Below are 17158 nucleotides of genomic sequence, written 5' to 3'. Positions count from 1 at the left end.
ACCAGACAACGAATATAAAATATTAGATGGTGGATATTTAGTAAAAATTTTTACTAAATGTTGAAGTACTTTCGAGTGTCTTAGGTGCTACAAATCGTAAGATATTTACATTTTTAACTTTCTCAAAACGTGTGGACTGAGTGAGCACTTACAAAAATTTATTATAAAAAAACCTGACACGTTAGTGGTTCGTTTTGTATTTTACAAATTCCCATTTCACTTTTACTAAACTATTCACATATAATAGCGGTCTAAATCTTATGTTTTTCATCAAAATTCGGCTTTTCAAAAGTGTGTGGATTGAGTGAGCATAAGAAACTATTTGTAAAAAATTTAATACGTCACTAGGTGATCTAATATTTATAGAGGTAGGTTGGCCTATTTTTTACTAAATGTTAGTATATAAATATTATATGTTAAATGAATATATTCACTGTTTTCGTTGGTAGTTTGTGAGAACTGAGTGAGCACATGTTAATGGCTGTATCTTTTGATTTATCTTTTTACAAATTCAGAGATTCGTTTTACAATTGTTTTAGAACTTTTACTAAATGATCAGCATATTTTTTTTTATTTTCGGAAGGTGCTCACTCAATCCACACACACACTGTTTATTATCTCCTGGTGGCGAGTCAGCTGGCGCGCAAGCCTTTGGTAGCCCTATTGGCATATCATAGAAGAATAAGTGAATCAGTTGTTGAACCGATTTTACAGATGTATCAGTCGAAATAGCCTTCGATCAACGAATATCTCGGCGCCAGAAACGCCTAAAGAGATTTTCGTGATGACGTTTAGCTTTAGTCAACGAATAGTTAGAGAAATGACATTATTATACATCGCAGATCAAAACCAAAAAAGATGTAGGCGAGGATGACTTGAACAAGATACAAAAACCTTAGATACACTATTATTATTAACAGACACGTTATTTTATCAGGTTATAAACCCAATTTCAGACACAAAGTGTGGAAATTAACTGTAAAAGTAGTGTAACTATCTGTACTGTAGCAGGGTAACGTAATTGATACTGCTTTTGTCAACCCTTCGTAAAAATTATCTAAATCAATATTAGCTTTGATATGACTATTTAAAGTCCAACGTCTTACGTCCATATCAAACACAGAAAAAGGTCATCACTCACGCGCACGCGCCCATGGGCTATTTGTTACAATACTGGTATTTTCGATCAGACTATTTCGCGTCAAGCGAGCGCGGTTGCAAGCGAGACTCCTGAACTCTGAACTCTTTTTAGTGAGGGCATTTGAGGATACCGATCGCTCGGTAAAACTAGCCTAGAAGATGAAAAGTACGAGCGCTGTCGATTGCTACTACACTGGACGGAGGTATCAGTCGATTTCTTTAAGTCAGTCATTGACTCTTAGGGTAATCCATTACCTAATCCAAAACCCGATGCGACGGATTTCTACTTCGTGCAATGAAGGTCGACAGAGTAGACTGAGAGGTGGAGACGTCCGTGTCGCATCGCTGGTGGTTGCTGAACACGTCGTGGTAGCAGGTCAAGGGGTGAATTAAAACACCGCTACACATGCGCGCTTTAAGAGCGTAGGCGGAGCGCAATAATGGCGGTGCACCGCACAAACGCTGGCGTTGCGCCCAGTGGGCGCTAGCGGGAACTAACGAGCGCTGATTGCGAGCGCAACGCGCGCGGGACGCGAGCGGAATGCACGCGCATTCAGCGCGCTGATAGCGTGGCGTTAGCGAAGCGGAATGCGCTTTATGTGTGGCGGAGGCTTAATACGTACCGTTGTACGGCGTAATGCAGGGCTCTCGCAGACGAAGAGGTACGATGACGGGCGAAGCAGAAGAAGGCGAGGTCACCGAAGGTCACTTACTTGGCTCCCAGGGGGTGCATACTGACCTCGTACGACAGTCTGTTGGAGTCAGCAGTTACTGTCGTAGTTACTCGTAACAGAAGAGATGTAGTCCTGCCATCGTACAGCATAACATAACATACAACCGAACTGTGCATAGCATATAGTGCTATGCGAACCTTAATCCGGCTGCATGTCACTTCAGTCGCCAGCGCCACCGCCTGTTGAAGATTATTTTCCATCCGAAGAGCTTTACTTCGTACAATGTTCCGATTATTGAAGGTCTTATCGGGCTGCAGATGCAAGCAAAACAGGGGCGATTGGCCTACAGCTATCGGCAGCTGTACGAGGTAATGCTGGAAACTGCAGCGGTGCAACCTTCCTCTGTAGACTACGAAAGTTGTGAAATTGATGAAATCACGTTCTACGATCGAATCAAGCACTATATTAATTCAGTATAGTCGAGCCAGATGATAACTACTGAAGTCCTCCTGAGTTCCTGGCCCCTTTCGCTTTGAGCTGGAATCTCAAGTTCACTAAGGCGAAGCGGGTTTATTTTTACCAATTTGTTTATTAGAGGCTCGGCGAATAAGTTAATCTCTCGAATGGACAGGGGGCGCCACAAGCCTCCGGGAAATCGTCGTGTACTTGGAACCCCCGCGGCCAGATTACCGATCGGTTTTGGTGTCCACCCGGTAAATAGTTGCACGCTCAGGATGCAGGACGCTGGCTCGAATTCAGATCTGGACATTCTGAAAGAGATTTTTTTTTTTTTATTTCCGCAAACCTTTACGATGTCTTTGACCTACACAATGAGCGATGTACAGGAATCACAGGGTCTTCTCGCGAGGCGCCTCTCCGATTAGATAGCTCGCGAACATCGTCAGGACACCCTCGCAGCAGTGCGGCTCCTCGTCCGGTTATTGACGTCTTACCTCGTTCAACTATGGGTGTCCAAACCACGTTAGGACGTAGCATCTTTAGAATTTATCTGTTCTCACTTCGGCGACGGAGGAGTCCTTGGTCAAAATAGAGTGTAAATACTGTCGTACTTCACGGGAACTGGAAAGAGAAGAGTGGATACCATAGTGTACGGGATGTCAGCTGATAGCGGCGCCCGGCGTCACATTGGAGGGTAGTATCAGCCTGGTCAGCAACAGAGTCTGCAACGATACCGTAGCAGACGGAGCCTGGATAGTCGTGGTCGTGGCACCATTGTAGGGGAAGACAGTGTTCGCGGTGAGCGTGACATCTTAGGCGCGACGGGCGTTATCAGCGTGGCGGCTAGCAGCACCAAGGGCCCACATCAGCAATCTTACCAGCTTGTCACTGCAGCGGACGCTGTTATGTTCGGCGGTCAGATTGAGACGGCCGTCGTCAGCTCGAAAGGCGTCTCGATGCCCTGTCGCGTCACGCAGTATCGTGCTCGGTGGCCTTCTCGAGGTCGCCGCCGTCAGCGCGGGAGGCACCGGCGCCAGCGCCAGCGTGGCAGTCAGCTACATCGGTGAACAGCATCAACAGAGTTCGCGGCGTCGTCACGGCAAACGCGGCAGGAAAATTAGCGACGCCTTCGCGGCAGCCGCAGTATTGCGCTCGGTGGCGCGATGAAGGTCGCCGCGTCTGCAATCTTACCTCGTGCGATCGAGGCGACATCAAGGCGCCAGCATCAGCGTGTCGGCCGACGACACCGGTGGAAAACTTCAAGTAGCTTGCGGCGTTGTCACGGCAGACGCAGCAGAAGGATTGCGACGCCTGTGCAGCGGTTAACAGTATTACGCTCTGCATCACCCACAGATGTCATATATACCATAGATCAAGCAAACGTATCTACTTAGCGTGTCAAATGAACTCAGTGAAATCCACTGAGTTGTCCGTCTTTAATCGCAGCTTGCAGCTTTCGGGCGTCAATATTTGTAAGTTGAAGTCAACCAAAACATAAAAAATGCCTCGTTACGTGATATTCAATTGCAACAACACAAAAATTATGAACAATCAAGAGCCTGAGACATATTTAAAATTACAGGCAAGAATCAACTTCAGTACAAAATTTGATACGCTCGGCCCCTATACAAATATATGAATTTGTTTCTTCTATCTAAATTAAGTTCTGTGGCATCACCACTGAGGCGCCAGCATAAACGTGGCGGCCAGCAATACTGGTGGACAGCTTCGGCAGGGTCGCGTCGTTGTCACGGCATATGAACGCTCTACATCACCATCGAGGCGCCAGCATAAGCGTGGCGGCCGGCGATACTGGTGGACAGCTTCAGCAGGATCGCGGCGTTGTCACGGCAGATGAGCTCGCTGCATCACCATCGAGGCGCCAGCATAAGCGTGGCGGCCAGCGATACTGGTGGACAGCTACAGCAGGTGAACAGTCAGCAGGATCGCGGCGTTGTCACGGCAGACGAACGCTCTGCATCACCATCGAGGCGCCAGCATAAGCGTGGCGGCCAGCGATACTGGTGGACAGCTTCAGCAGGATCGCGGCGTTGTCACGGCAGACGAACGCTCTGCATCACCATCGAGGCGCCAGCATAAGCGTGGCGGCCAGCGATACTGGTGGACAGCTTCAGCAGGATCGCGGCGTTGTCACGGCAGACGAACGCTCTGCATCACCATCGAGGCGCCAGCATAAGCGTGGCGGCCAGCGATACTGGTGGACAGCTTCAGCAGGCTCGCGGCGTTGTGGCGGGGGCAGAATGTGGCCGCGCTGGTAGCCTGCGTATTGACGACTGATCACTAACGGCACGGCGCTCGCGTCGGGGCAGCAGCAGACATACTTACAGCGTCGCATGCGACGCCTATGCGGCGGCCACAACGTTGTTCGGCGGCACCGCAGAGATGGCCATCGTTAACGAGGAGGCAACTTCTACGCAACCTCGGCGGCGCCGACGCGGCGGACAACACTGCCGCGGTCAGCGGCGCTATCGCAGCGCTACAGTAAGTTTCGGCGCCGACACGTGGCTTGGGGCCTCCGCACCGAATCGGAAACCGAACATGTTCTTTCTAAAATAATATGAATCTGCTCACCCATTCGTCGGAGAAATTCAAACCTCCTTGGAGCGCGGTATTCCTCCACCGCGCCCGCCGCCGCCGCCGCCGCCGCCGCAGCCCGCAGGTCGCGCAGCCCGCGGTCGCGAAGCACGTGGTCCCGGAGCACGTGGTCCCCGGCGGAGCAACTTACCTACGTTACCGCTTATATTCTCGCGTGAAACTTTTAATACGCGGATAACACTTCCTACTTTAGTCTCGGAAATGCGAATAGTTTAAAAAGAAAACTGATTAACGGTAACGATTTTTGCAGCATGGAACTTTCTTACAAAAAAGTGGGTAGAATCATAAAGCACCGCTCGTTCATTTCTATAGTGAGAACCCCGAAAGACGAATAATGATCGCTAGCGAGGCATAATATATCTCATTATTCAAGACGAACGAGCGTAAATTAAAAGGGAAGAAAGAATTGACGGATGAAATTGAAATTGAAAAATTTCATAATTCCGAAACGTTATAAGCCACTTTTTAAATAAAAACACGAATAACTCTGGTTTGACCAGAAATAACAAGGAAATAGAAACTAAAAGATTAATTTCAAGACACCATGCTGCAAAAATGTTCGAACGGAATACGCGACAACCGGTCACTTCGGCGTTCGACGAAACAATGAGGGTGGCTGGTGGCGGGTCGGGGCGCGGGGGGGCCTTGTGTTGCAGGTGGGGAAAAACGGGACTACCAACATCGCGGCGGTGTGACGCCGGAGCGACTTACAACGAACGATGGCGCCATCTATCGGTCCGATGCGACGTCTACGACGTACTCTCTCTATAAAGACCTCGGATATACAAACGGCACAAATAATATAATAATAATGTAGTAACTATTTGTTCATTTTGTTTTATTGGCTATTTGTGCTGTATTCAAACTTATTGGACACGGTGTACATTTCAATTCGTAGGAACCAAGTTCAAACCTCCAGCATGATCAGTTGTATTTTTTCATGTGCTGTTTATAAAGTTTAAAATACATACTCATATACATACCGGTCAAAATCATAACCCTCCTTTTGCGTTGCCGTTGTCGGGTAATAAATAAACTCCCCAATGTACATTTGGTCATCGTGGGTACTATACCATAGCCCACACCTTCTTACGTTAAGAGAAGGCCTGTATTCATACTCCCCCTTTTTTCAGCACTCCAGCATACCTCGGCTTTTCCACACTGGACCCCACGAGCTTAGACCAAGACCCCATAATCCCCCCAGAGCTGCTACCGGCTCTCTCAGTAGACCTCGAGGGTTTAAGGTCTCGGGAGCCCTCGGCGGACGCGGGAGACTTGCACCCCGCAATACTGGCCGGCGCTAAGGCTGACGAGCTGCTGCCTATGATAGGTAAGGGTCTCCACAAACCTATCGACACGGAGTCGGCTTTAGACGACCAAAAATCGCTATATAGACAAACAAAGTTCAAGAAAAAACGTACTCGGAACCATCAAGATAAATGTAGATGGCGGTTAGCTACACCTTTGGTTGAACCTCGGCTTTTGAATTTAAACACATATTCTAGAATATCGGCTAAATTGTCAATACTGAGGTTCAAAAGTTTTAATCCTGTGTCGAGATATGGCAGTCTATGCACTGTGACTACATCTTTCGATCTTTGCAAACTGTAGAACATTCTATAGTAATGTTTTAATCGTAACTTTTTTCACAGTGTCCTGCCCCGACATAAACAAGCCCGTAACACCCAGCGGGGGCACAGTGGCTCACGCGGCGGCGCGCCGAGGCCATCTCGCCGCCCTATACCTAGTACAGTACGCGGGCGCCAACATCGACGCGGAGGACGCGCGCTCGCTCACGCCGCTCATGTGCGCTGTCAGAGGTGGGTACAGTGGCTCACCTAGCCGCGGGTACAGTGGCGCGCCCTGCCTCGTGCATTACAAGCCTTTTTGAGCTTACCGTGGATCAGTGCGCACTGCCAAGGAGTGGAATTCCTTGCCGGCGGCTATATTTCCGAGCTCATATAACCCGGCAACCTTCAAATCAAGAGTGAACAGGCATCTTCTGGGCGAGCTCACTCCATCGTAGGCCACGTCTTTGCCTTTGGCTTGTCTGTGGCCAAGAGTAAGCCCATTAGTAATTTAAAAAAGTCAATCTGTGTAATAATCTGTGTTACACAACGAAGTAAGATAAACATGGAAGCCGCCTTTAAGAACATTACCGTTCAAATTCTTGGCACCGTTTAGCACACATACACAATTACGCCTACATTTACACAAGACAATACGTTTACAGGCCCTGTAATCAAAACTGGTAAACAAAACAATAGTCATCTCTTTTATACTAATGCACACAGATAAGTGTAGCTGAAATGAATATAATGTCACTAACTACCAATCAGCGATTTTATTCGGCTAATAACCTTCTTGCTGTACGTACTGGCAGCTAAGAATTCGCGGTTCATATTTGACTAAAATTTGACACGAAAAGGGATGGGTTTATGTCATACATTAAAGAACCAAGCAAAAATAATTTTCATTTTATGCATATTAAAAAATAACTACATAATTAATTTGTTGTTATGAAGTAACAACCTACACATGAAAATATTAATTATGTCGTACACGTATTCCGCTATAATAAGTATTTTTATGGCTAGATAAATTCAATGTATATCTGTATATCAATGTATAGTCACGTTCAGGTTGTTGTCAGTTGCCATCTATTGTTAACAGGTGTTAAACGCAGGCTTTCATTTTATAAATTTTACCTTTTTAGGGCTGGTTTTTCAATCGCCAGATAAATAATATCTGTCAGATAAATGTTAGCTGTCATTGTCATTTATACGTGTGATGAAAAGGATAATGATAACTTTATCTGGTAGATATATTTATCTGGCGACTGAAAAACCGGCCCTTAAATATGTAATTACTTAGATGTCGCCACCGAAAGATAATAACATAGAACACTACTTTCAAACAAAATGTTAGCCGAAAAGTGGTTCCAAAATCATAATACGCCGTACTGACACCGGACCACAGGTCACGTCTATTTCTATTCTACAGCCTTCTAAATTAACACGTTCAGGGACGCTTAATAGTGACGTCATCTGTCATAGACCAAAAGAAACAAATGACTACGCGTATGCTATACCATACGTGTCCACGAATGTGTTCAGATTGGCCATTTAAACCACTATACCGGTGACACAAGGTCTGTGATCAAAATAATCGAACTCCTATGCCACTGACACGTACGTGTGTTTAAACAAGTTTACTGGCCTATGTCGGCCGCACAGCAGGCAGGCAAGCATGGTGGCGCGATAAATAATAAAACATCTGGCCGTCCCTATCGCACTATATATTTAGGGGGGACGGTCAGATGTTTTATCATTTATCGCGCGACCACACTTGCTTGGCAGATGTGTTTAAAAACTTCATATCCCTATACCGCTGGCATAGGAATAAAAAATTTACTTATGTCAGTTGCATAGGAATGAGAATTTAGTAATATCTACCGGCATAGTGTAGGCATTTGAGTAGTAAAACAGTGCCGGGGAGAAACGCTCTGAATAAAATTATACAAAAATGAAAGTTTTTAAATATCAATGGCTATTAAAAATATTGCATAACATCATCCCCATACAAAAATAGCTCGTACAAAATAAATCGAAATAATTATGATCCTCGCCAAATTACACATGAAACTTAATCCCATATTTTTCTCCGTATTTGTTGGAACGACTAGCACATGATATTACAAAACAGTACGGCATATTCTTTTTGTAAACATATATTCTAAATATGCCGTACTACAACTGTTGTTCCGACTGGCCGCCATTAGCGCACTGACAAGCTCCGTGGCACAATATTTAGGCCCCGCCTACCGTGGCACAATATTCGTGGGGTCATTTTTGAGAGCTCTTTAGACATCTAGGTATATTAACAATCGCTGGTGTTACAGGATAAATAATATTTTAATCTATTTAAGCAAGTTTTTGTGCAATGGGGTAACTTTTTGAAAGAGCTGTTATTCTTTCAGCACTCTCCAAGAGCACCGAATCGAAGCCCAAAGCCGCCGACTCCGACGCAGAAATGGACGCAGACGGAGAGAGCGAGAAAGAAGATGACAAGAGCGAGACGGGAAGCGACGCGGAGCTGCTCAGAGTCATCCGGTACCTGGTCGCGGCCGGGGCCGATGTCAACCTGCCTGTGAGTATTTTTTAAAAGGTATAAGGTATAGCGTGGATTAAGGACACTTGTATGAGCTTCAATTGTTTGACATGGACGCCGCATGCCCCGTCCCGCAATATCAGCATGCAGCATGCACTCAAGCCTAACATTTACTTTTCATTCGTGTTTCAGGGCCCCGAAGGCATGACAGCGCTGCACACAGCCGCCCGTTACGGCCACAAAGAAGCGTGCGCCGCCATCTTGAATTCTGCCAAGTCTCAAGTCGACCCGCGCGACCACGGCGGCTGGACGCCACTAGTCTGGGCCGCGGAGCACTCGCACGCGGCTGTAGTGAGGTGTGTAGTAGAACTTGATACCCTGTGTTTTCTTCTGTCATCAATGGTGGTACACAAACACAAAACATCGTACGGAATCATCGTGACCTCACCTAATTTTTTTTTAGACACTCAAGGGTTCTCTAGGACTAGTTACGTACATAGCGGCTGCCCGCACGGCTAACCGAAAATATAATAAAATACCGACAGCCTTTTCAACGTTCATCCTGGAAATGCTAGCCGCGCGGGTTGCGGTTGCACTTGCGACCAACCTAACAGCAAACAATTCTTTATTTACAGAAAAAGTTTCTAATGGGGTGGCAACGCGCATGTGACACTGTTTGAGTTGCAGGCGTCCATAGGTTACGGTGACCGCTTTATATCAGGCGGGCCGTATGCTTGTTTGCCACCGACGTAGTATATATATATATATATATATATATATATATATATATATATATATATATATATAAAGGGTATAAATTACATGTGACAGTGTAAAAGAAAAATTGTTTCACCTTTTTCGACTGTTTTAAACAGTATGCAAATATTTACAAATGGAATACAATCGTTAAATTTGACTTGTGTGCGACAGCTTTACATTATACAATAAATATATTATATTAGACATTTAACTATTTGTCATTCTGTTTTCTGTATAACTCATAAAAACAGTCAGCAGGTAAGTGCGTACCAGTGGTGAGGCGTGAAGATTTTCATTGGTAAAGCCGGAGGGGTTTTTGGGATCTGATTTGTATGGACTTGTACAGATACTGCAGAATTTTCGAGAACCCGTTGGGAATCGAATTGTATCGACGCTACGCCACTGGTGCGTGCTAGCCCTTATAGTACATTCTTAACACGAAAGTTAAATATAGTGTTATTATTTTGCTACCAGATTACTACTGGAGCACGGCGCGGACCCACGGCGACGGACATCGAAGGCAACGCGGCGGCGCACTGGTGCGCGCTCGCCGGGCACGCGCCGTGCCTGCGGCTGCTGGTGGAGGCGGCCCCGCGCGCCGTGGCCGTCGTCAACGCGCACAGGGACACGCCGCTGTGAGTATACATACACACCCATGCACGCACACATACGCAGCGACCGCTGGCCGTGACTGCTGGTGTACACGCCGCTGTAAGCACACACACACACACAGCGCCCGCGGGCCATGCCCGCTGTGAGTATACACACAGATACACACGTTGTTAAGTTGTTATCAACCTCAGTAACAAAACTGAGAGAAAAAAAATAGTGCCGTCCCGAAGTTTATGCGGTAGTTTTTATGAACTGATTGTGTATCCAGCAAAGAGGATCGAGTATTATAGAGAGTTACTGTCGAAGTAAAATGTGTAATCACAGTGCATAGACTGCCATCTCTTGACACAGGCTTAAAACTTTTGAACCTCAGTTTTGACAATTTGGCCCATATTCTTAGCTTGATATGTTTTAAAATGTCAAATATTAATATTAGCACCATCTAGCTGAGCGTATCCCAAAGGTGTAATGCCATCTAGGCCACCGTACCTTTTTCTGTATGGTACTGAGATACGTTTTTTTCTTAGACTTTATCTGTCTATACAAAGTTATATATGTCTTTGGTATCCAGTTAATGAAGTGGCACCATGCCACTGACTGGTTAGTTACTTGTCGTTATTGTATCCACTGTAGGGCACAGACTCCAACACTTGTTGCAATAAACATGTATGTGATTTGTCAAAGACAGCAAGCGGTTTTATTGGTCCCACTTATTATGATATCCTGTACATATCATGGAAGCGCTGGTAGCCTAGTGCGACTAGCTAGCGTGCGACTTTAGTACCAATGTATTTTTCGGAACTTATGTGCGAAATGTCATTCTATATTTCGACGACAACAACGTACAAGGCGAAATCTGCGATTTTTTTTTGTAGCAGATAGCACCTTGTACGTTGGTGGGTAAGGTGCAATTTTCTGAAAAAAATAATTGCAGTTTGCACCCTATACGTTGTTGTCGTCGATTTGCTAGATGCTTTTCGGTGAAAAAAAAGAACATCATGAGGAAATCGGACTAGTCGCAATAAGGCTTACCCTTCGGGTGGGAAGATCTCATGACATGATAGTTGATTACGTAACACTAGTGCTTACGCCTAATAATATCATAGTTTTCAAAGCGGACCCTCAGGGTCTCATGAACCGTAGCGAATGGAGGATGATCACCTATCATGAATTCATGATAAATTGACAGTTTGCTTCCTTCTCTTTTTCATGAATTGGCGTGATTTTGAGGACACATTTTTCCGCTTGTTTCAGGCATGTCGCGGCGAGACAAGGTCACTACGCGTGCGTCGTCATACTACTGGCACACGGAGCGAGAGTGAGTACTCAATATTCTAGATTTTTCCATCCTATATTCTCGGAAATGTTCGTATTGCTCGTGCTAGTTCGGTCCACGCCACGCGAGTACTACTTGTGCTGAGACTGACTGTAATAGCATACCAGATTCGTGAACTTTCGTGAAAATACGAAGGAAAAACGTTTCGCAAAATATTTAATTACCTACAAAAATGCGAAAGCTGCAAGCTGTCAGTAGGGATAGACTACATACTACATAGACGTTTTGACTTAGTTCGTTGAAATTACAAATCATTTATTCAGCAAATAGGCCACAGGGGCACTTTTACACGTCAATATAAAAGTTGAACTGAAATTACAATTGATAATACTAATTCTAAGTTCTAACTAAAGTATTACGCTACTACAATGATTAGAGATGTATAAGGTCTCTAAATGTCGATATTCAACTAAAAATTACACATAATAATATAGAAAAGTAAAAATACAAAAACAGAAGTCTAAAATTACTTTAGAGATTCAAATGACTCTAAATGTCACAACTAAAGATAACATGTATACTTAATCTAATTATCCTTAGAGATGTATAGGGTCTCCAAGAGTCAAAATCGTATAGGTAATCAAAATATTAACTAAAAGAAAAGAAACAAACGAGAACCCAACAAAGTGTCCTAATGAAATATAAATCAGAATGAATGTTACTTATTATATTAATATTACTTACCCAGACCGGTCTTCACAGACAGCACCCGTTCACGAGTATGACGCGTATCTCAGCCATCGCCTCCCTCAACCTTCATTCGGGAAAGTGGCGACCCGCCCGATCAACGACGCCAGCGTGAGCAAAGACTTTTAAGCGAGCATGACATGTTTAAGCTGCCAGGCTAAATTAAATATTCAAATGATGAAACATATAGCTGTGTTCCTCGCACAGCTAAACCACAGTATAATAAAGAGTACTATCGTACAGTATACCTCACAGTTACCGCCTGTCAAAAACGCGAACACTGACCTGTCATATCTCATTCATACAAGCATGGTACGCGTTCACCTATACGAGCTTAAAATGTGTGTTACATGTGGCTAAACTGTGGAATTAACTGTCGCCTGCGGAATTTCGGGCCCGATACGACCTTGAAAGCTTCAAGAAAGGAGCGGAGCGTACACCCATCTTAAACCCCGCCAACGCGCCTCCAATCCTTCTGATGTTTTGGGCGGCAGTGATCCTGATCACTTACCATCAGATGACCTGAGAGCGCGTTTGCCTCCATTAAAGAAAAAAATTGGGAAAAATCGAACTTTTGACGATTTCGAGTACTTAACCTTTTTAAATACTTTCAGACGGACGTCGAAAACATAGCAGGCGAACTGCCAGTGGAGGTGTGTTCGGGGCAATGTCAAAGCGCCATCTCGCTCAACATGCAAATGTCTATCGCTTCGAGGGAGCGACTGCCGCGGTACAAGATGTTGTCAAGGTCAGTGCCCTTACTATTATAGCTTCTACATCAGCCAATACTGAGGTTCTACAGCCAATACTTGACTTATGTAAAACATGAGAGCATGTATGTAATACCAAAGATATATGTAACTCCGTATTGACAGATAAAGTCTAAGAAAAAAACGTACTTAAGTACCATACAGAAAAAGGTACGGTGGCCTAGATGGCATTACACCTTTGGAGTACGCTCAGCTAGATGGCGCTAATATTAATATTTGACATTTTAACACATATCATGCTAAATAGTTCCGCGTCTTCGAGATATCAAATACTCAGAACGCAATACATTGTTGCTCAATTTTTTTTTATTAATTACGCTCTGGCAGTTAGGACCAAACTTATAATTACTTGTTGTATGGGTTCTGAGTACTAAAATCTTGGTCTAGTTAAAGTTTGAGGTAATATTAAAAATACGCCCTGCATTGATTTCTCGACGCAACAAGTTTAATAATCTTTTAGTGTTACGTTATACAGTCAACCAATCTGAATCCTAGGCCACCGTAGAACCCTTTCGCAGTAAAAGTAAACTGACTTCTATATCAAATAAAGCACGGTGTCCATACGACTGAGTTCTAGAGGGCCCTAGGATTCTAATTGGTTGACTTTTTTTTATATAGCCTATAATATGTCCCACTGCTGGGCAAAGGCCTGTCCTGTTTTTCGCCACTCGTCACGGCTCTGTGCATGCTCTCGCCAGCCGCCACAAAATGAGTCCAGGTCTTTCCGCCATCTCATCTTTGGTCTACCTCGGCCTCTGGTAATTTGTGGCGCCCATTCGGTCGCTACCTTGGCCCATCTCTCCGGATGCATCCGACAGATATGATTTATTCCCTTACCCTCCGCAGTGACATATCAAACGGGCGCGAGCCTCACCCGGTCCCCTGCATCAACGAGGTGGACGACACGCCCGCCCCCGCGGACTTCACGTACGTGGTGCGCCACGTGACGCCGCGGCGGGTCGACGTCGACGACACTATTGACACGCTGCAGGTCACTATTTTATTTTCATCACATTTGCTGTTTAAAGGTCGTATTTAATGACCCCCTTGTTGCACAATGTACTATTTCAGTACAGATGGTGTTGTTTACGCACTAGTGCGAGTAGTGGATCATTATATGCCAGGTCGAAACTTCGAAGCGCTACTGCTATCTGTACTTAAAAAACGTCGTACGATACACGTGCGAAAAGGAAATTCGTAACTCGTGTCGATTTAAAACGCTTCCTTCGATCGTGTTTTAATTTATCGCCACTCGTTTCGAACTTCTTTTTTTACGCGCTCTTATCGTAATGTACTATTATTATCATTCTATAATAAATAAATAAACTATACTTTTTGTCTCTTTCTAACGCGAGCGAAGCCGCGGGCAAAAGTTAGTAATAAATAAATAAACATTTCATTTCTAGTTATAGCCTGTCAACCAAATTTTGGCAGTAGCAATGTACATCAAACTAAAGTATGGTATCCCTATGAAACGAACAAAAACCAGCAATGTACGTCGAACAGCCACAGATATTTTTTTTTCAAGGGGCTCCCTCCTTCCTTACGAATTAGATAATGTATTAAAAAGGGACGGATATGTGCTAGTCATTTCTCTTTTTGGTAGGTTGGAGATTTCCACAGATAAGATACAAATGACACGCGAATTTCCACCGATTTTCTAAACTATTAGTGTTGCTAGCCCGCGATTTTTCAAATTTGCCGCCTTTTTCTAGTGACAAGATTTGGTTGACGGTCTATATTACTAACTACTACTTCTTACTAGCTTTTCCCCACAGCTACGCTCGCGTTAAATTTGAAAATTGCGGAACGCTCCATACAATCTTCCACCCCCCATTTCAGGGTAGTGGGGGGTTAGATAGAGACAAAAGGTAGCCTATGTCACTCTCTATCCCTTCAACTATCTCGATTTAAAAAATCACGTCAATTCGTCGCTCCGTTTTGCCGTGATAGACGGACAAACAAACAAACTCACAAACTTTCCCTTTTATAATTCTTCTTCTTCTTTAAATCTTGTTACTGGGGCACAGTATAATAAAGAGTACTATCGTACAGTATGGCCACTCCCGCTCCCCGCTGAAAGTGCCGTCCACCCCCTCTCGGTTACCTCACAGTTACCGCCTGTAAACGCGAACAGTCGACCTATCATATGTCACTCATACAAGCGTAGTACGCGTTCACCTACACGAGCTTAGACTGTGTGCTAGGAACGCGCCTCTTTCATATATTTGATCGCCAGTGTCCGAGGTGTGGCTGGGGTATCGAATCATATTTCTCCACTTACTCCGGCCTTCTTTTTTGAATACCACGTCGGTGGCAAACAGATATACGGCCCGCCTGATGGAAAGCGGTCACCGTAACCTATGGACGCCTGCAACTCAAGTGGTTTCACATGCGCTTTGCTGACCCATTAGAAACTTGTACACTCCTTTTTTGAAGAACCCCATACAGTAGTTCATCGGGAATACCTCGGCAGGGAGCTCATTCCGGAGCGTTCGCGGGAGGAAATTCCTCTTAAACTGCACGGCGAGCCACCACTTACATAGGTTGCAAGGTGTGTGGATGAGCACCCAGCCGCGGTCTTGGGCATCTTGGGTGACCTCCTCCCATCCCATCTCTAACCCCCCTAAGCTCTTGATGAACAGACCGACGCCACATCTCTGACACTGGCGATCAAATATATGAAAGAGGTGCGTTCCTAGCACACATTCTAAGCTCGTGTAGGTGAACGCGTACCATGCTTGTATGAGTGACATATGACAGGTCGACTGTTCGCGTTTTTGACAGGCGGTAACTGTAAGGTAACCGAGAGGGGGTGGGCGCCACTTAGTACGATAGTACTCTTTATAATACTGTGCCGACGCCAAGTCGACTTAGGGCGGCATGGTTGCCGCTTGCTATAATATCAGTATGGATTAACTTTATAAACATGTTTGCAGGGCTGCACGTGCACGGACGGTTCGTGCTCGGCAGATACGTGCTCGTGCCAGCTGCTTGGCGTGCGTCGCTGGTTCCACAAGGGCCGGCTCGTGCCCGACTTCCCCTACCACGAACCCCCCATGCTGTTCCAGTGCAACCACACTTGCGGCTGCAACAAGGTGCGTTAACGACAACTAGAGAGACAAGCGGTCTCGTGGTACAGGCACGCCTCGCTACCACGAATCGGCCGTGCTCTTGCAGTGCAACCACACTTGCGGCTGCGTAAATAAACCAAAGCAACAGAGTATACTAAAATAACTTCGATAACATGTAGATTTTCGGAGAAATTATGACTTGTTTCGATGTATTTTTCAAGACAAAATTTAGTTCGTTTTACTTTCAATTTCTCAATTTCAAAGGATTAAATGATAAATGTTGTTATTATTTGTTCTAAAGTAAAAGATATTAGGAACTCAAATTTACCGCATTCATGAGAGTGAGCTTATCAAATTTGACATAATAAGAGCTCCCAAATCAGTGCTTCACGCGGTTTTTCCTAAACGAGCATCAGAAAAAATCATTACTAATTGAATAAGCTTTTTCTTCCATATGTTTTTTGTTTAACCTTAAGTTAATAAGATGTTCTAACTGAAACAAGTACTTTTACTGTCTTTTAGTATAGGTAAAGTGTACAATTTTATCGATGAATATTGTGCATTTTACAATATATCGCCTTTTTTGTCATAGCGCTCTTAATGATTATATGCCGTTACAGAAACTGTGCTCGAACTCAGTGGTGACCCGCGCCACAGAGAACGGGTCGATGATGATCCGCGCGTGCGTGTTCCGCTCCGCCGGCTCCAAGGGCTGGGGGCTGCGCGCCGCCGCCAAGGTACCCTTGTACTATCTTTTAAGAGTTGAAACTGCTTGCTGCGTACTTAGAGCCCCCCCCCCCTTCCTCCCCCTCATCAGTGTGAGCGCAGAGCCGGGTCAAGTGTATGGTCGCTGTAAGCAAAACATGGTCAAATGGGGATTGCTCCGCAGCCCTTCGACCCAATGCACCTGCGACACAGCGC

At 45.0% G+C, this 17158-nt stretch overlaps 1 protein-coding gene across 1 annotated transcript in view; it reads left to right on the top strand.

Annotated features, from left to right (window-relative positions):
- Positions 1-17158, top strand: part of LOC125240837 (histone-lysine N-methyltransferase EHMT2) — a 40342-nt gene that overhangs the window by 12001 nt on the left and 11183 nt on the right. The window contains 11 exon segments of the mRNA XM_048148977.1: positions 6023-6219; positions 6542-6709; positions 8869-9038; positions 9192-9355; positions 10233-10255; positions 10258-10393; positions 11625-11688; positions 13008-13141; positions 14010-14154; positions 16103-16261; positions 16858-16974. Of these exon segments, the coding sequence (XP_048004934.1) occupies positions 6023-6219; positions 6542-6709; positions 8869-9038; positions 9192-9355; positions 10233-10255; positions 10258-10393; positions 11625-11688; positions 13008-13141; positions 14010-14154; positions 16103-16261; positions 16858-16974 (1477 nt within the window).

This window comes from Leguminivora glycinivorella, chromosome Z (genome assembly GCF_023078275.1).
Source record: "Leguminivora glycinivorella isolate SPB_JAAS2020 chromosome Z, LegGlyc_1.1, whole genome shotgun sequence".
NCBI classification, from domain to species: Eukaryota; Metazoa; Arthropoda; class Insecta; order Lepidoptera; family Tortricidae; genus Leguminivora; species Leguminivora glycinivorella.
Note: the sequence above shows the minus strand (reverse complement) of the source record. Positions and strands in the feature narration are given on the sequence as shown.